General features: G+C 37.8%; 2 protein-coding genes and 1 long non-coding RNA gene across 4 annotated transcripts; 1 reads left to right on the forward strand and 2 right to left on the reverse strand.

Moving 5' to 3' along the window:
- Positions 1 to 4,509: 4,509 nt before the first annotated feature.
- On the reverse strand, positions 4,510 to 10,576 carry pimreg (PICALM interacting mitotic regulator). Its single transcript, XM_028595313.1, has 5 exons — positions 10,433 to 10,576; positions 7,805 to 8,128; positions 7,349 to 7,656; positions 7,142 to 7,237; positions 4,510 to 5,365 (listed from the first exon to the last, which is right to left on the reverse strand). The coding sequence occupies exons 2-5, from the start codon at positions 8,111 to 8,113 to the stop codon at positions 5,206 to 5,208; spliced, it is 873 nt and encodes a 290-aa protein (XP_028451114.1). The 5' UTR covers positions 8,114 to 8,128; positions 10,433 to 10,576; the 3' UTR covers positions 4,510 to 5,205.
- Positions 10,577 to 11,950: 1,374 nt separating this feature from the next.
- LOC114567234 (uncharacterized) lies at positions 11,951 to 19,380 on the forward strand. Of its 2 annotated transcripts, none has more exons than XR_003694134.1 (3): positions 11,951 to 12,047; positions 12,402 to 12,453; positions 19,293 to 19,380. It is a non-coding gene; the product is annotated as an uncharacterized LOC114567234 (long non-coding RNA). The 2 variants fall into 2 exon arrangements; XR_003694133.1 differs by lacking the exon at positions 19,293 to 19,380 and adding an exon at positions 13,173 to 14,246.
- Positions 12,221 to 14,710, reverse strand: tmigd1 (transmembrane and immunoglobulin domain containing 1). Its single transcript, XM_028596224.1, has 5 exons — positions 14,650 to 14,710; positions 14,205 to 14,495; positions 12,995 to 13,282; positions 12,788 to 12,891; positions 12,221 to 12,694 (listed from the first exon to the last, which is right to left on the reverse strand). Exons 1-5 carry the CDS (start codon positions 14,708 to 14,710, stop codon positions 12,683 to 12,685), a joined length of 756 nt encoding a protein of 251 aa, XP_028452025.1. The 3' UTR covers positions 12,221 to 12,682.
- Positions 19,381 to 19,383: the final 3 nt, after the last annotated feature.

Consider the following 19,383-nt stretch of genomic DNA (forward strand, 5'->3'; position numbering starts at 1 on the left):
GTTTTCAGTTTTTGGTCAGTTCAAAATTTATATTTAACCAGAGGATGTGTTGTAAATGTATGAAATTCAAACAATAAAAAATATATCAAGAACAGTAATACAACCATCACTAGAAAAAAAATCCCACTCTATTACATTTCACCACATTTCTAAATCCAATTGACTAATATTTGTAGGATTGTGTAAAATATTGCCATGCATAAAAGAGAAATGTCTTCTAAAGTCACACTGCAAAGCACTCAAGTTTCCAAATTCTATCAAATTGTGAGTTTATTTTTTTTAAAAGATGTTCAAGGCCTGTGACTTCCACTACTGGTTCCGATGTGCAGAGGATCCGGTTCTGGCAGTATGAATATGTTACATGCATAATAAATATCACTGACAAGAATATGTTCCACATTGTTTAATTTGAGACAATATAGACAATTATTGTGTTGCTATAACAAAAAGGACACAACTTTGGGGCTGTTGAAGCTTACAGGTTTTCATTTTGTTTTCATTGTGAGGATGTTTGTTTGAAAGTCACAACACTAAAAACCTAAAAAATAGTTTTCAAGTCACCAACCGTCAGGGTATAAGTCGAATTTCATTGAAAAAAACACCAAATGAAAACTCACTTCCTCAACTTATGCACAACAGAGTTTCAAAGCATTTTATAGGTTGTAAAGACCTGAAAATGGTCATTTGCTGAAGGAGGTCATATTTACTGAAATCAAAAGCTATTTCAATCAAACACATCTTAACAGGGCAAGTTACAGGTTACCATAGGACCCCTTCTTTGATATCACCTTCACAATTCTTGCATCCATTGAACTTGTGAGTTTATGGAGAGTTTCTGCCTGAATTTCTTTGCAGGATGTCAGAACAGCCTCCCAGAGCTGCTGTTTTGATGCGAACTGCCTCCCACCCTCATAGATCTTTTGCTTGAGGATGCTCCAAAGGTTCTCAATAGGGTTGAGGTCAGGGGTGGATGGGGGCCACACCATGAGTTTCTCTCCTTTCATGCCCATAGCAACCTATGACACAGAGGTATTCTTTGCAGCATGAGATTGTGCATTGTCATGCATCAAGATGATTTTTCTACAGAAGGCATGGTTCTTCTTTTTGTACCATGGAAGAAAGTGGTCAGTCAGAAACTCTACATACTTTGCCGAGGTCATTTTCACACCTTCAGGGACCCTAAAGGGGCCTACCAGCTCTCTCCCCATGATTCCAGAGTAATTCCATCAGTAAACAAGACTGTTTGAAATTTAGTCTTGGCCCACTGCCGTTTCTGCTTGTGAGCATTGGTTAGGGATGGCAGAATAGTAGGTTTATGCACAACTGCAAGCCTCTGGAGGATCCTACACCTTGAGGTTCACTGGACCAGCAGCTTCAAATTAGGGGTGCACGAAATTGAAATAAATGTGATATTGCGATATCAATAATGAATATTTCGATATCGATATTAATTTAGATATTTTTAGATATATGTAAAATTATTGTTATGGGAAAACGCATAAAAAATAGATTTCATATTTCCCAGTGCTAAAACGATACATTTAAAAGGTGCAATATGTAATAGTGTGTGTAATACTGGCAGCTAGCGGTTAAAATAGTTACTGCACTACCAATTCAAAATACTGGAGAGTCGTTTCCCCCGCCCCCTCCTGCCCAGACTCGAAGTTCACGGAGGTTGCCAGGCTGAGACCGCAGCATTCACAACAATGTTGCTAGACGCTTTTCTCACATAGCCAGACATTACTCCACAGCACAGCCGAGTAGCTAACGTTAGATGCTAGTCTCACATAGCCAGACATTACTCCACAGCACAGAGGAGTAGCTAACGTTAGATGCTGGCTATATTGACAGTCATAAAAGCCCGTGCTCTCGCGGAGCTCTGTAACCAACTGACAGACACACTTTTTCGGCTTAAAATTACAGTATGAACCGCTAAAAACACAACAACCTCACTGTCCTCTCCACACGCCAGTCTGGCACACTTCCTCGGCTTAGAATTACAATACGAAACGCTAAAAATACCACTACCTTGCCGACGGAACACACTTCATTGGCTTAGAATTACGGCAACAATCGCTAAACACACTGCAAACTCACGGTCCTCTCTTTCCGATTTACAGCCCCCCTCTCGTGGCTTAAAATAACTCACCGTTGTCGGCTCCAGCCGCTGAACTACACGTTGTAAACAGCCACGGGCTGCTTGCCTGGTCCTCCCGGTAACGTTAATAGTTAGCAGGGTTAGCATGGCGGCGTTAGCCAGGACCAGTCGGAATCACTTTACTGGCTATGTCTCAATTGTTTTTGCGAGTAACCAACTCCGGTACTCTAGCTATATAATTCAATGTGAGTACACAAATGTTGAAATGACAAAAAATGCCCATCCCTAGTAGCTGTGATAAATTAGCCTGAAGCTAATGTTTACCTGTTCAGGAGGAAATAAGCCAACTCTGCGTCCTTTTGGGATCTAAACTGTCTCCATCTTTCAAATACATCTCCAATATTTTTGTTACGTCTCTGGTCACGCAACTGTTAGAAACATGCTGTTTTCTTTTTTTATGTCATTTAGAATCTATCTCCATTGATCCTGTTCGTTTGTTTGCTGCTTTCATGGCTGTACTAACGTTACAGCTGTAGCGTGCTGGGTTTACGTTTTTACAGGTATATCTGGCAACCCGGCCTGGCTGTCTAACTGGGCCGTTGATAACAACACACAGATCAAAAAAAAAACATAAATTCCGTCACATAATGTAAATTTCAAAAAGAAAAAATACTGACATTAGCATTGTTGTCAGAAAAGATAGTATTTCAGTTTAACATGTTTCCTTAATATCTGATGAGGCATTGGTGTCATTTTTGGATTTATTACAGTACAAATATTACATATTTGAACTTTAAAATGTTGCCTGAACTGAAAAAATTATATATACATTTAAAATGTAATGATTTATTAAAAATGTAATAACATATAACAATATCTTATTTCACCAGTAAATTCCTGTTAACGACACAAAAAAAAAAAAAAAAACACTGACTGGGAAAAGGGTATTTTACAATTACTTTGAATAAAGCACGAGGCTGGCGATGCTCAGTCTGTGCTGTTTTTCAGACAACGGCAGCTACAGTCTGGTGTTACAGTTCTCTCAAGTGAAATACAGACACACTCTTCACCGTTTAGCTGTCAGCATTTTATCCTCATTTTTTACTCGGTTAAAATGCTCGGTTAGCTGCTAGCTAACGGTAGGCTAACGTTACCTGCTGTCAGGTGTAGCGCTAACTAGCTAACGCTAATGCCAAGTGTTTGTTAACTAGCCTCCCGTGCGGCGATATTTCAGTTGAGTTCCCCTTAACGTTTTCGGATCATCAGAGAGAAGCGCAGGCATTTAAGTGGCACCTAAATAAGGCGCTCCACGCAGCTGACGTTTGTTTATACTTCTCCGCTGGCGTGCGTCGAGCCAGCCGGTGTGTATGTGGCAGAGTGAGGAAGAAGTGAGAGAGTGAAGGCGTTTTTCTTCGGAGTGAGTAGCGACTCTAACGTTATAGTGAGAGAACCAAAGTGTCTCCCCTGTTCTTTTAGCCTGGTTGACACCAGACCCTTCTCTGCAGAGCAAATCTCAAATTTGCCGGAAGTTCGTCAGGGTTTACCCAGGCTACTGTTCTTTCTGAACACGGTGGGAAATCTGGAGCAAGAGAAGTTAACCCTCTCCTTTATTTCATGTTGTTTATGGAGAAGGAGAACCAGGAAATGAGTCGGGGAATTGCAACGCTACCAAGTGATGTGTATTTTTCGAGAGGTGCAACAAAGAGTGTAGACGTAACAAGAGGCTAAACTCAAAAGAATGTTGTGCTGCAGCTTGCAAAGGAAGAGTCTATTGAGTGCAGCTCCGCCATCTTGGATTGAATGCAACACAATGTTCTATTGAGTTTCTCCTCTTGTTGCTTCTATACTCTTTGGTTACATGTCGGACGCGATGCAACGTAAACAAAATAATGCGTAATTATCGCGAGACTTCCGGTAGAATATCGCGCAACGTGATATCGTGATAACGATATTGAGTCGATATATTGTGCATCCCTACTTCAAATACCGGTTTTCTGCTTTGTAATGGCATTTTAGCAGCTGCTCTCTTAATCTGATGAATTTGTCTGGCAGAACCCTTCCTCATTATGCTTTTATCTGCACAAACCTGTGTGCTCTGAATCAGCCACAAATCTCTTCATGTAACTTGCCCTGTTAAGATTTGTTTGATTGAAATAGCTTTTGATTAAAGTAAATATGACCTGATGCTGCAAATTCAGAAAATGACCATTTTCAGTTCTTTACAACCTGTAACATGCTTTGAAACTGTGCATTTTGAGTTTTTATTTTTGAAAAAAAAATACCGTTTTCATTGGGTGGTTTGTTCAATGAAATTCAACTTATACCCTAACAGTTGGTGACTTGAAAATGAGATATAGATATATATAGATAGATATATAGATAGATATATATATATCTATCTATATATCTATATATCTGTCTGTCTGTCTATATATCTCATTTGCATCAACCATTTAGGAAAATCTGCGTAAAATATCATTTGCATAATAATTTGGAACATCGTGTATATAAAAAAGTCCCCTTAATGGAAAATACAGTTTACAAGTTGTACATAATCAAATGTCATAAAAAAAAAAAACAGTAAAACAATTTTTTGTTACATTATTGCATACATATAAAGTAGAAGAAAAATGCATCCCCCCTTTGTCAATAACTTTAGTGTTAGTTCTGCAGATACAATTTTGGTCTTGTGCAGCATTTCTTTTAAAGTAAATATTAGAAACACGCAAAAGGTTTCTATGCTGAAAGTGACAATACAAACTACAATATTAGTATCTTGAAAATGTAAATGAAAAAAACTAAGACATTTGGTTGTAGCAGCTATGACAAGTACATAACACCACAATACAGAAATCCCTTTGGTAGCTACAATGAGGATATATTACCAATAACCAGCTAACCTGAGATGTAAACACACAAAGATTACTTGAATCTTGCCAACTACACACAACATACAGTAAATAAAAAAGGTGGCAAGCTGCCATGTAACAGTCTCCCAGTATCATGACAACACTACATGTAAATGTAACAGTGATACCTCAATAATGCTAAATGTGAAACATGGCTACAAAAAGGTCCCGTGTTTTACATACAGACATGCATGTAGTTCAGTTGGGTTTGCGAACAGTGTTCACAGCTGTGTGGGCCCAACTTCCCAGTGTGTTTGAGAGGTTTGTGGCTCGATGCGTGAGGTTTGAGCGACTGAGTTTACCGCTGGGGTCCAACTTTCTCATCACTGCTCCTCCAGAATGTTCCCTTGTGCTTGTCCTTCAGGGGGAGAGAGAAAACAATTACTGCAGAAAGAATACACAGAGGGAGAGAGTAATGAAAGTGTCTGCAGGCAACTTGGTTTTAACACTGCATATATGTCAATAAGAATTAGAAAATTAAAACAAATTAATCATTTATTTACTTATCTCCTTCTAAGTCTATCTTAAATTGCTAATATTATGCTCATTTTCAGGTTCATAATTGTATTTAGAGGTTGTATCAGAATAGGTTTACATGGTCTTAATTTTTAAAAAGTTTTTATAACGTGTGTTACAAAGTGACGCACGCTTGTCACAGAAGCAAAAGCTGGACTACAATAGAGCTGTTTGGAGCAGTTTGTGGACTTTAGGCTTTTCACTTTGTAAACCTATTACATGCACAAAAAAGATATATAACACAATAAAGGAACGGGAAAAAGCCAATAAGTGTAAGATGAGCACTTCAAAAAAAAAAAGTTTTTCAAATTGTTTGTGCTCTTTTGTTTTAGTTACCATTAATGTGAAAGGACTTTGAGCTATATTTGTTAATGAAAAGGGGCTATATTTTTATTTCCAAAATGAGAAAATTAAAAAAATTGTTGACCTATCAGGAGACAAGGTTTCTCAATGGTACATCTAGAAACAAGACTCTTCTCAAGCAGTGCTTCAGTAGTATTATTTATGTTCATGTTAAGTCCATTTAAAACCTTGAAATTGGAAAACATAAATTCAGATAGACAGAGCTGATAATGTGACAGAACAAGACAATATGTAAAGCAAAGAATAGTAAAGGAGGAAGGAAGTGCGAGTCTGATAGAGAAGAGCATCCCTCGCTTGGACAACGAGAGTTATTCATCAGTCATAAAAGAAAAGCTTTTCATTGCAACAGGTCACAGACTTTAACAATATCATACTGTACATACAGCGGTTCATGCATCAAAACACAGACACCATGCTAGCTCTGCCATGCGCTTTCATGTCACAAAATGAGTTACACTTGGAGCATATGCTTCCACAAAAATGTTTGGATATTTAAATTTACCTTCTTCCCTACTCCACAATTAGGGAATAGTTGAACTGCCTGTTGTAGGAAAAAACAATGTGTGTTTTATCACCAAAGGAAAAGCCTTTCATACAGTGATAAGAAGCCTGCATGTAATACACACTGATAACAGACAAGGTCACTGTCCATATGCCTTTCGGTTTTTCACAGTGTATTTCGTCCTTTATGGGTGGGTCCGATTCAACATTTTGAATGTTAACACAGGAAGTGATGTAAATATACTCCAACCTCTCTCAAGCACATTTTTGTCATTTGCTCTGGCTCCAATTCCCCTACTCATACTCTCTCCCCCTGCTGTCGCCCCCTCACTCCCTCCTCATCCGAATACCAGAAACAGTTTCAAATCTAGCCGGGAAGAATGTGTCTGGGGGGAGGGGAAGGAAGTCTGGAGACCCACAAGCTGTGTTGGGATTCTTTGGGTGGGAGGGTAAAGAGGGTGATCATGCACCTCTTTAGTCTCCTCTATGCAAAATATGAATGAATAACAGAAAATGGACCGAAGGCTTCTTCAAATACGCGAAACACTCTCATTCACCTATTAAACACATACTTTCAATCACACATACAGAAAATGTATTTCACCCACCTTCGACCCACTATTTATTACTCACAATGAGAAAATAACTAATAAAACACTGAACATGTAAACAAAACATCTAACTATTACAAAAATTAAAGATGGAAACAGATATACTGATCAAAATGTTAAAACCCCAAACAAAGATCCTTTACCCGTTGTCTCTGCCAATAATATTATCAAAGGCCTTGGACAGATGTTTGAGCCTCCTGATTCCACTGGACACCGACTCCAAATCTTGGTCAAACTTTCTGTTGCAGCAAAGAAACAAAAACTCAGAGCAGAGAAAACCACATAAATCAAAGAAGCAAACAAAGACTAATACAATTTGGAAAACATTGACTGAAAAACAGGAGACTCACAGCCTCTGGTTCTGTGTGTTGGGGGAGGCAAAGGGACTTCGTAATGCAGCCATGCGGACAAGCTGCCGCCTGCCTCCTCCTGTTTTCACCCCTCGGACGCCAGCATCAGGAGTCCTCCTTCCCCTAGAGCCTGGGGTACGTCCAGGTGTGACTGCTGATCTGGGGGTGCGTCTGGGAGTCGCAGCCCGGCTAGGCGTACGTCTTGGGGTGCGAGAAGTTGATGTGCCAGCTTCTTCCCCATCACATGTCTGACCCGGGGTCGCTACCAAACACTCCTCACGCGCAAACTCTCTGGTCCTCTGCAGCCTCTGGGTAGGGGAGAAAAGGAAACAAGGGAAGAGAGAGATGGTGAGGAGGGAACAAAACAGCCTACAATTTGCTTGATTATCATATATGTATATCATAAACAGAATTACAACAAGAGATGTACAAAAGTTTTGGACTTAATCCATCTACCTGATATACTCCAGTAATGGAGTTCCGAGCACTGCGGGTAAGTTTGCGGACTGTGTTGGGCTTTGGCTGTTCCTTCTGGGTCTCCCATGTTGGATTTTCTGGGAGAGAGTTGGTCTGGACCGAACGTAGCGGGAGCCGCTTGCGCAAAGACATTCGCAGAGAGTTAAGTGAAGACGAAGAGCGAAGCTTGCGGAAACGGTCGGGGGCTTCTGGGGAGCTCTCTGCACCGTCCGACTCATCCAAGACTGTATGTGCCCGCCACACTCCCACCACAGCTTTACCTACTCCATCCATCACTGAAGACGCCATGCTGACTGAGCTTACCTGCAAAAGGGGAGGAGAGTTATAACTGAACAGCAGAGTGCGTGTGTATGTATGTATATATATATATATATATATATATATATATATATATATATATATATATATATATATATATATATATATATATATATATATAAAATAAACATTTTTAATTACGTCTGCACAACAGGGTTGCACAATATTGACAAAATGTGATATTGCGATATCGATTATGAATATTGCAATATTGATATTAATCTCTATATTTTTTTAAACCTATGTAAAATTACAATAGTTATGCGAAAACGCATCAAAATAGATTCATAACAAATACAACACAATGTTTATTTCAACTAACGGTCATATTGGACTGGTACAACATGAATGAACAAATAAATAAATAAATAAGGACCATATCTACAGAACAGGACATGTTTTACTGGTTGTACAGTATAAAATAAAGAGAAGAGGACATGACTTTTCTTTCACTTCTCTGATGCGTTCCATTTTGTTGTCTATTTCTTCACTTACACGGTCACTCTGTTGAAATATGCACACACGTGGTAAGCTCCATAGGGTTTGTCACGTAGTGGACTAGTGTGCTGATGTGTACCAACATGTGCAAGTGGCACGGTAACTGGCCAATGAAACATGATCATTATAGTGTTTCAAGCGGGCTCTAAATCAAAACGCAACTAAGCCACGCAGCCAATGGACGGGACGCAGCGCTCCACAAAATAAACAAAATATTGCGACACTTTCGATATAATATTGTGCAACGTGATATTGCTCTAACGATATTAAGTCGATATATCATGCACCTATACTGCACAATGCATCAACTGCCGCAATAAACACATTACAAAAGGCTGTGACATATTGTGAAAGACGCTCCAATTTTTTGTGTTAGTTGAAAGAAAACCAGTAGAAAGAAAACCAGAAAACAGCACTTTATAATAACGGTTATTCTTTTTTACTGATGCCTTTTATATTCAATTCAATGTTCAATTTGCTCAATAAAAAGAAGGTAGGAAATTATTTCCTTTCAATTGTTTCAAATTCAATTTGTTGTATTTTAGCAGAATACTGAAAGCAGCAGAAATGCAGAACTGAGTACACTTTAATATCTGTTTATTTGTCGCGAGTAATATCGTTATCGCGATATATTTAAAAATGTTATGGCATATTTTTCTTATATTGTGCAGCCCTATTTTAATAGCAGATTTTAAAATAACTGTGCTTTACACAAGTGTGGGGTTAAATGACAATGTGCTGCCTGGACAATAACTCCAGATCCCCAGCAGATTTTCTGTTACATATAGCAGTCTGCAACAACTTTGATAATCAACTAATTCTTTTTCAAGCAAAAATGACTCTGGTTCCACCTTCTCAAATGTCAGGATTCGTTGATCTCCTTTTAGGCTAGATGCTATTTGTATGTAAATTAAATGAGGTTTGGACTGTTAGTATATGATATTTTAAAACATCACACTCAGCTCTTGGAAAATATAATGGGGTATTTTATGAATCAGTAGATTAATTGTTGATAACAATTGTTAGTTGCAGGCATAGATACGACAATTCCGCAACAGGACATAACATAATGTTATATATACACACATATTTAAGTTAACTTATAATAACATTCGAAATAAAAGAAAGTATTAAGTCACATTAGGTATAACGTTACTAGAAGTAAGTAAGAGAAATTTCCAGACATTAAGACCGAGATAAACAAGTTTAACTCTTCACAATCTAGAGCTCATGCGTTAGCTAACTAAGTGTAACGTTTACTGGCATTTAAATAAATCACTGCACAATTATTTGGAAACGTTACTGACCAAAAATGTGAAACATGTTGATTAACAAAGGACGGGAAATGAACCGTAACCGCGCGTAAAGTCACGCAGCGGTTAATCGTGTTGGTGAAAGTTTGGTGGCTATTGTTTGTTCAGGATTTCTAGCTTTGCAGACTGCCCTCACTTCTGATTATCTTCTTACCAAAGTAACGTTTACGTTACCATCTGAAACACAGCCAGAGGAGCAAATAACAGCGACTTAACACCTGTGCGTCAAATGGGAACGACAATGAAGTTATAAGATTAACACTTCTAACGATGGTTTTAAAGAACCATTGGCAAATGATTATTATTCACGAACAACAAAAACAGGGCTGTGTTTGCGAAAGCATCGTTAGCTTATCTGCAGTAACGTTAATGTTAGCTAGCTAACGTAGCACACCTCAGTTTACACTCAATAAAGTCTATGTTAAATAATTTATGCTGAATACAAGCTATTCAACAGTCTACCGTGACACTAGCTCACCTGAAAGTACCAGTTGTGAGATTCGACTACTTCAGCTGCCTCTTGCTGTTGTTTCTTTCTTCTACTGTTTGAATTTGGCGGTGGACCGCAGACCGCACGCAGACACACATCACCACGCCCTTCACGCAAAATCCCCCGAATGACGTAACACGTCACGTCTGGGCGTGCTTGTCAACATGAGTTGCAAATAAAAAAAAAAAAAAAAAGTCAACATGTGTTACAAAAAAGGGCTTCAAAATATAAATTGTTGACACCTTGATTGTTAACAACACATTTTTATGTCTTAAATCTTCTTATTTTGAAGTCCACGTTTTACATAAAAAATGTAAAGGGTCACAAAGAAAACCAATTTTGAAAAAATACTGAAATTACATTCCTTTAGGACAAACAAATCAGAAAGCCATAGAGATAATCATCCACAATGTCATTACCTGTTTTGAAATTATATCCCTGTAAAATTGAGATTAATGTCTGTAATATCCCTGCAAATTATCATCACTATTTTTACATCATCTCCACCTTGTCACGCTTTCTGAAATATATCTACATCATGCATTGCCCCCCCATTACAGTTCTTTCAGCCATCTAATATAATCCAATACAACAGTCCAGCAATAAAGCTTTGTGAGGTTTATAATGTCCAGATTTTGACTTGGCGTAAGATGTTGATTTGTTACCATACCAGGTGGTTGATTCAACTTGTAGTTCTAATATTTTGTCCACTTCATTTACATATGCTACATAAGGAATACAGAACATGACAAACACATCTTAATATAACGCAGTTCAATATAACAGAGCCTACATGTCATGATGCTATCCATATGTTATTGAATTATATAATGATATGTGGGATTGGAATAGATTCAAAATCTCAAAGGAATTACCTGGTAAAGGTTAAATTAAATAAATACCTATTGACATCGACAGAACAAGGACAACAGGTCACAAAACACTGATACTTATTTGCCCGTCTTTTTCTCATGTGTCATTAGTTGCACGTTAACACAAAAATCTGATAATGATTATTATTATTATTATTATGAGTTTAAAGCAGAGTGACCAGCAGATGTCACTACAGACCTGCATGTCAAACAGTTTAAAGCACAGTGTTTTGAGATCCACCTACTGTATTTTGTTTTAGTCTGTGGTGATATAATAAAGGCATCAATAAGCCTGTGCTTCAACTTTTCTTTAACCTTTATTCTATTTTGTATTGTTAAACAATTTGTGATGGACCTGTGTTTTACAAAAACTATTTTATTAGCAAGCAAACCAGAGGCTTGTGCAACATTTACATTCTCATTTTGGCATGTAATTAGCACATAGAGAGACTATTACTTATTACTGACCTCTGGACACAATTGTTGCAAACTGCAAAGCCTGACACTTGAAACGACCAAATAAGTAAATTCTTGACTACAGATTCAATGGTGCTGGCATAGTCTCAGATTACCTGACCTATCCCCACATTAACCACTTAACTGTGCACACCTGTGCATTCTTGTCAAACATGTTACCATCCTCATTTGGTATTGCACTGTTTTATGTGAACCTGTTAAATGTTTCTCTATTGGTAATAGCGCAACGATTCAGACCTTGACCCTCATGTAATGTAAGTCCTTGTCCTTTATTCTCAATAAGAGTAAATGTATAACGTGATTTTAACAAGTCTTGATTGTATTGTTGAGTCAGGAGTTAAAGTTCAGTGCAAATGTGGAAACCAAAGACCAAGGTGACAAAAACAAAAGCACTTTTATTGCAAAGATAACAAGAAACTGTGGAAGCTGTGGTGCATCACACAACATTGTTACAAAGTAACAAATTTAAGGATGATCTTAAGGTTATATTGCAAACTTCATAGATCGCTCTGCCATAATCAACAGATGATACAGTGGATAGCATGCTACATTTTGTTGTTTGATTTTATAGGACATTTTGGGAAAAATGCTTATTTGCTTAATTGCAGAGAGAAGAACCTAATGTTGGTACGATAAAAATGAAGCTACTGCCAGCAGCCGGTAAGCTAACCATCTGCTGAATGTACAGTATGTTACCCAATATTTAACAGACCGATAGAAGAGTTGTATTGGTCGTCAAACTCTCAGCATGAAAGCAAATAAGCACATATTTGAATGTCAAATATGGATAAAAGGGTAATCACAGTCATCAATCACAAAAAAAGTCATGATGTTTTCATGGCTTCTCTCATTTGTTGAAGTAGAGAAGATCGGTTATTGTGAGCATAACCTACTTGCAGCACTGTCAAAAGAGAAATGGAAGCATTAGGAGGTTCAGTTTGTAATGAGTCAGGGTTAGTCTTTGTTCTGTATGTAAGTGTGTTTTGCATGTTACCTTTGTAATTTTGTTCCACCGTGAAGCAATGGCAAGAAGTGCAGTAAGGCACACCACCACTAGGCCTGCTATCATGGGCATTAGTGGTACCTTCAAGGTCTTTTCTACAGATGAGGGGGAAGACAATGATCAAACCACTTTTTCTTACTTTATATCACTGACTGATTCATTTTTTGTGTGTTGGTGGCACTGATTGTGTGAACTGACCTGTTACTGCAACAATGAATTTCTTGCTGTATTCTTCATATATGGGAGACTTTGCTGTGCACTGAAATGTGCCTTCATGCAAGCTTTTCTCCACTCTGTTGGCGGTTATCCGGCTTGTAAAGCCGTCATTGGTCACCGAGAAGCCACCTGCTAATAGATCCACTGTGCTCCCATTTAGTGTCCAAGACACGGAAAACACAGGTGGATTGGCCCAGATATCACACTGCAGGACTAGCACTGCCCCTTCTTCTACTGCAACCTCCTCTGACCCAGAGAGCTGTGGGGGATCTGAAGAGGAACATTTTCAATTGTATTTTGTAGCCAGCAGTTTTAACAATCCTAACAGTATGCTTTTATAGTTGGCAATGTCAGTTTGTTGGTTGGCCCACCACTTTTGTCCTGACTGAAATATTTTAACAACTATTACAGAAAGATTGCCATGATTTTTTTGTACAGACATTCATAATTCCCAGAAGATGTATTCTAATAACATTCCCTCTAAACCTAGATGAAGAACATGGTAAACAGTGTTAAGCAAAAGCATGTTAGCTGATGTTAGCATTTAGCTCAAAGCACCACTGTGCCTAAGCGCAGCCTCACAAAGCTGCTAGAGTGGCTGTAGACTCTTTATCTTGTTTGTATCTTCTTCCTCAGTTTGTTAATGCAGCTGTTGCTTAACAAGCCACACGAGCAGCTCTGTGATGCTGTGCTTAGGCTGTGCTAACATCAGCATGCTCACAATGACAATGCTAACATGCTGATCTTTATTGGGTAAGGTTTACCATGTTCACCGTCTTAGTTAAGCACGTTAGCATGCATGCTAGAATGAAACACAATGTAGAGCTGAGACTGATGGGGATGTCAAATATGATTTGATATGATACGATTTGCAAATATTTGGTCATAAACCAATATTATACAAAATTAAATCTTGAGCTGATAGTGGCACTAGAAGAAAAGTCAGTGGATCACCAAAGTTGGTGGGGGGAGCATGAATATTTGTACAAAATTTCACGGCAGTCCATTTAATAGTTGTTAGGATACTTCAGTGTGGACCAAAGTGGTGGACTGACAGACTGACATTGCCATCCCTTTCGTGGATTAAAATACAGTTAACCCAAAAGCTTTATTTAAGTTATCAGTTACAAGTAGTATAATTATTAACATAATTCCAACATTCATTTAACATCAATCAACAATCATTACTCACATGTGACATTCAGGGTGACTGAGGCAGTAACTGTGTCATTTTTGCTCAGGTGGCAGGTGAAAGTGGCACCATCATCTTCACTGATGATGGGTGTAACACACACGCTGCTGCGACCCTTTTTATTTTCTTCTGTCAGACTGACGACCTTGCCATTCCTCATCCATACCAACTCTTCATCAGCCTGAGTCTCATGGCCGCTGTCAGACTGACAAACCAGAGACACAGTCTTCTCCAGCTCTGTCTGTATAACACCCTCATTGTTGACTCCTGGGACAGACTGGATCTTGACACCTTAAGAAAAAAAGGGGGGAGAAGGTGAGACTTTAAGGAGCAGCTGAGTGAAGCAGTAACAGCTTAGATTGCACACAGCAAAATCTTTTATTGGAATAATTAAACTAAAAGAGGCCAGTTCAATTCTGGTGACCAGACTTGCAAACCAGCTTACCTAATGTCTGGATTGCACAGTACAGGAGTAAATGGAAAAGAAGGGGTCTGATCAACTTCATTTTACCTGTCCTCGGATAGACCTGCAAGTGAGGGAAAGATCATTGAAAAGAGCATTAATAAAGAGTTTATTCAAAATTCTCATTTAATCTAAATTATCAAAAGTTCAGCAGTTTTCAACACAAAAATATAAAGAAGCTCCAGACATGTAGCAGTGACAGACTCTGACATTTGTTTGCATTAATTAAATCTACAGCATATAATGTTTTTATATTGCCGTTTGTTTCCTTTCTTAATGCCTTCCAGCATTTTGAATTGTTGTTTTTATTCTCAGTTGTTTTTCTCCACCTTGTTAGGCTACCAACATCTGTCACACAAACAACAATTAATCGTTTGTGTTTTTACGCACAGTATACATTTCCAATTTACTTCTTCCTTTCAGTCAATCTAAATTTCTTTGCAGGCCAAACCTTTCTCCCTTGCCCTAAACAATCAAATTATTCAATAGGCTTAGAGAATACTTGATTAAAGAATCCAAATGTTGTGCATGAGAGATGAATCAAGATGATAATGGATTGTTTTCAAGCATTGGTTTAAGAGTACAAAGTCTGAAAATGCTGTGCAAGGCTTTTTTTTTGTGTGAAATCCTGCCATTTCATAGATTTTTGTTATGCTTTTATATATTACACACAAGCAAATTTGGTACAGTTCTACTCATGAATTGCATTTGTCAAATCCAGTTTGGAATATCTGTAATATCATAATATCAAACCTTAAGCAGGAAAATCAATTTTACCAGAATATTGTGTCCAAGAATGGGAAACCAATTTATTGTTAGATTATGTTCTCCCCAGTGTTTTACAAGACTTTGAAGACTGCATTTTGTAACCGTTGCCTGTTAGATCTGCTGTAAAATCATCCTTTTGGATAAAAGTGTTGCAGTCCATTTTTCGTAAAAGGGACAGTTTGTACTTGTTCACACTTATTAAAGTTAAAAGCAAAAATATATGATTGTGGTTTGCTTAAAAGAAATAATAAGAGTTATTTTTTTTTAGAAGCAAGTCATACCAGCAACAGAGTATCAATGCTCTCTGGGTTTACCCTTAAAATAAACATGAAATATGTGAATAAAATGTATGATAGCGCATACCCCTTACCTGACAATAATTATTTCTTCTTATTTCTTGTCTGGGTTTTCTTTATTCTCCCTGTAAACATGAGAATGTGGAGGATTGTTCTAATCTCCAGCTTCACATCCACACCAGGACACTCTTATAACTTTCTTCACTGTTTCTCAGTGACTTTCTCATCATTCTACTTTCCTGTTCGTGCCAACACCCTTTCAATCCTCCCACCCCTCCCAGAACTTTTTTTTTTTTATTGTTTCATACTTATAATGTGCAAACACAAAAAGTCTTTTATTGGCTATAGTCATTACAATGGCACTAAAACGTCTTGGGTGTGGATGTAAGCATTGAAATGCACATGTTAAGGGTTCTTTAAATTTTTGTTTTGAATAATTAAAGGTTGTTAAAGGCCACAAGACATTGATAATATATTTGACAGTATAGGCCTATACGTTTGTTGATGAAGCAAGTCACTGTCTGCCAATTTTCTATGTATGTTACGTCCCTACTGTGTCTAGGGGCGGAGGACATTAACAATTAAATAAAACCTGGGGGAAAACCAAGAAGAATCTTCAAGATGAATGAACTTTATTTTATTCTATAATCATTGTATTGTATTTTAACATCAAAGTCACATTATCTATATTGTTTAATATCCACAATGTGAGAAGAGAACTGCGTTCAAGCTGATTGATGTTCCTGGGTGTGACAGCAAAGTTTGGGTGATTATTTACTTCTGCGCACTTCCTCTTTCTCCTGTTCATGCCAGATGATTGACAGTAAGCAGAGACTGAATGTTATGCATCTTTGTCATAAACAGATAGCAGAGCTGCTAACTACCCAGCTGATAAGTGCTTTTACATTTGCACTTTAAACAGCAGCGGGCATGTCTCTCCTCTGACAGCTTCTTTACTGACACAATGTGATATATGTTACCAGTGGTAGAAAGTAACTTAATACATTTACTCAATAAGTACTTAGGTACTCCTCAAAATATTTCAACGTAATGTTACTTCATACTTTTACTCCATTTTAAGGTGATATAGTACTTTTTACTCCACTACTTATACCTGTAGTTCCTTTGCATTGAAGCTTTTGCAAACAAGTCAATGTGGATCAAATTTGAGATATTTGGTATACTACTGGGTAGATTAGTAGTGTAGAAGTAACTATGAGTCTCAAATAAATGTACAAATGTAATGTAGTTGAAGTTTAAAGTATCATATAAAGTGAAGTAAAAATTGTACTTAAGTACAATACTTGAGTTAATGAAACCCTAACACTAACACCACATTAGGTAGTTGAAATTAGCCTTACCATGAGTAACTATGCACGGAAATAAAATGCTTTTATGTTGCAGTAGCATTATGCATTAGTAATAGTTAATAAGTTATCATTATAGCCCATCACTGACAGGGGCTATAGTTCAGTAATACTTGAGTACATTCTGCTGATAATAATGTTGTACTTTAACTAATTCACAGCACTTTATTATTTATTTAAAGCAGTTGAGATAAAGGATCTGAATATATAACCCCCCACTGGTACTGTGCTTGAAACAATGGTAACAGTAGTTTCTTCTAACTACAACAAAGAAATGGACTCTTTCATTCAGATTTATTAAATTTAATGTAAATAATATAATTCTGTTCTGTTCTAAAAAGCAAAAATACAGTAGGCTTCATATAAGGTCAAAATTGAGTTAAGACAAGAATCTGATTTTACATTTTACCATATTATTAAATTACTTTGTCATGGAAATGTATAATTTTGGTGAAATATAACTAGAAACGGTAAAATGTACTAGAAAACAGAGGTTAAAACAAAGTGGCAGTGACTGTACTCTGCTTTTTTTTTGGGTCACTTGGGGGCAGCAAAAACAATTGAACACAACATTGACATATCACCTGTTAATTTAAGTTTATATGGCATACTTATTTTTTATTGAACCTTTATTTAACCAGGAATAAGACTCAGTGAGATTAAAAATCTCTTTTCGAGAGTGACCTGGCCAAGACAAGCAGCAGCACAATTAACACGGTTTTAAACATAACAACTTAAAATGGCGACACAAGAACAGATTACAGATATAAAAAATATCAAAAACATACTTCAACATTTGAAACTTATACAGCCAGATGTGCTGGCATCCAAGTAATTTATAATGGCTTTAAATGTCTGCAATAAAACCAGCTCTCGAAGATTCAGGTGGCTTTGTAACTGTAATTCCAAGCCGAGGGAGCAGTATACTTAGACACCCTTTTTCCCAGTTCAGTACAGAGGGACAGTTAGGAAAGAAAATAGTCCTGAGAGTGTAGACAAAAACGTCATGCTGTTTATCATTATAAGCTTTGGACATTTCATAATCAGCACATGATATTCAACTATGGCAGCTTCATTGAAAAACTCCTCATGTGTATTGTCAGATCAAGGATTAAAGGTTAGCAACAATTACAACATAGTTGTGGTAGAAGAATGTGCTCTTTATGTGAAGTTGCACAATTGACTACCTAGTAACATTATACCAGATGGACACGTGCAATGATCTCTTGTTTCTCACCATTCAAACCTGTATCCTCTTCATCTATAACATGTTAGCTGATAGCTGTGCTTGTGACCTCTTTTTTCCATGCTGTTATTACAAATGATGCATATCTAAAACTACTTGAAACTGTGTCTTTTCTAAAAAGCTAAATATAAATATCAGTGATTAAATCCCAAATGTTACTCAGTCACATTCAGTATTAACACATAAGTTGAATGCACTGGTTAAGTTGCATTGCTCAGTCAGAAGAAAATTGACGAGTGCAGGTTTGTGTGCACATGTTTATGTGACATAAGGAGGAGGGACAAAGTCCCAGGGACAAAGTCAGTGGTCAAAGTACAGTTAAAGGCAGATAAGATCAGTTTGTAATACATGTGCACACGCACAAAAATAAACAGCATGGCTTCGCTGTAAGTAATTAATTAAAGCCTGCAGAGTTTATGCCGTGCGAATGGGCATTCTTCATCAGATTACGACTGAGCTCTGTAAACACACACACACACACACACACACACACACACATGCACGCACGCACACGTGCATGCATGCACGCATGCACGCACACACACACACACACACACACACACACACACACACCAAAACATGTTAATGAAACAAAGCACGCACCTATCCCATATACACTACAAATACTCAGTCCCACTATATTCCCTCCCTCCCTATCAGGCATTCATCAGCCCTGCTTTGACCCTTGTATCCACACTTTTGTTCTTTTACACTCACACTGTGTTCTTTCCTTTTTTCATTCACTTAACTAACTTCAGACCAGATTATTCAATCGCTAACTTTTACTGTAAGCATTGCATGTGTTGTATTTCTAAACCCAGATAGACCGACTGCCCCTCTTATACTCCCTCTCTCCCTCCCTACTACCCTCCCTCCTTGTCTGCCTTGTTTTGCCTTTCTCCAATCTCTTTCCCTTCTTTCTTCTTTTTCTGTGTTTGAATGGAGAAGCTGGGTTCCCTGGAACCTGCACACCCTTCACCGGGTGCAGGGCCCGTTGCTGGGGTTTCTGTTGCCAGGACGGCAGGGACTGAGGGAGACG

The sequence above is a fragment of the Perca flavescens genome, chromosome 13, assembly GCF_004354835.1.
Source record: "Perca flavescens isolate YP-PL-M2 chromosome 13, PFLA_1.0, whole genome shotgun sequence".
Lineage (NCBI taxonomy): Eukaryota > Metazoa > Chordata > Actinopteri > Perciformes > Percidae > Perca > Perca flavescens.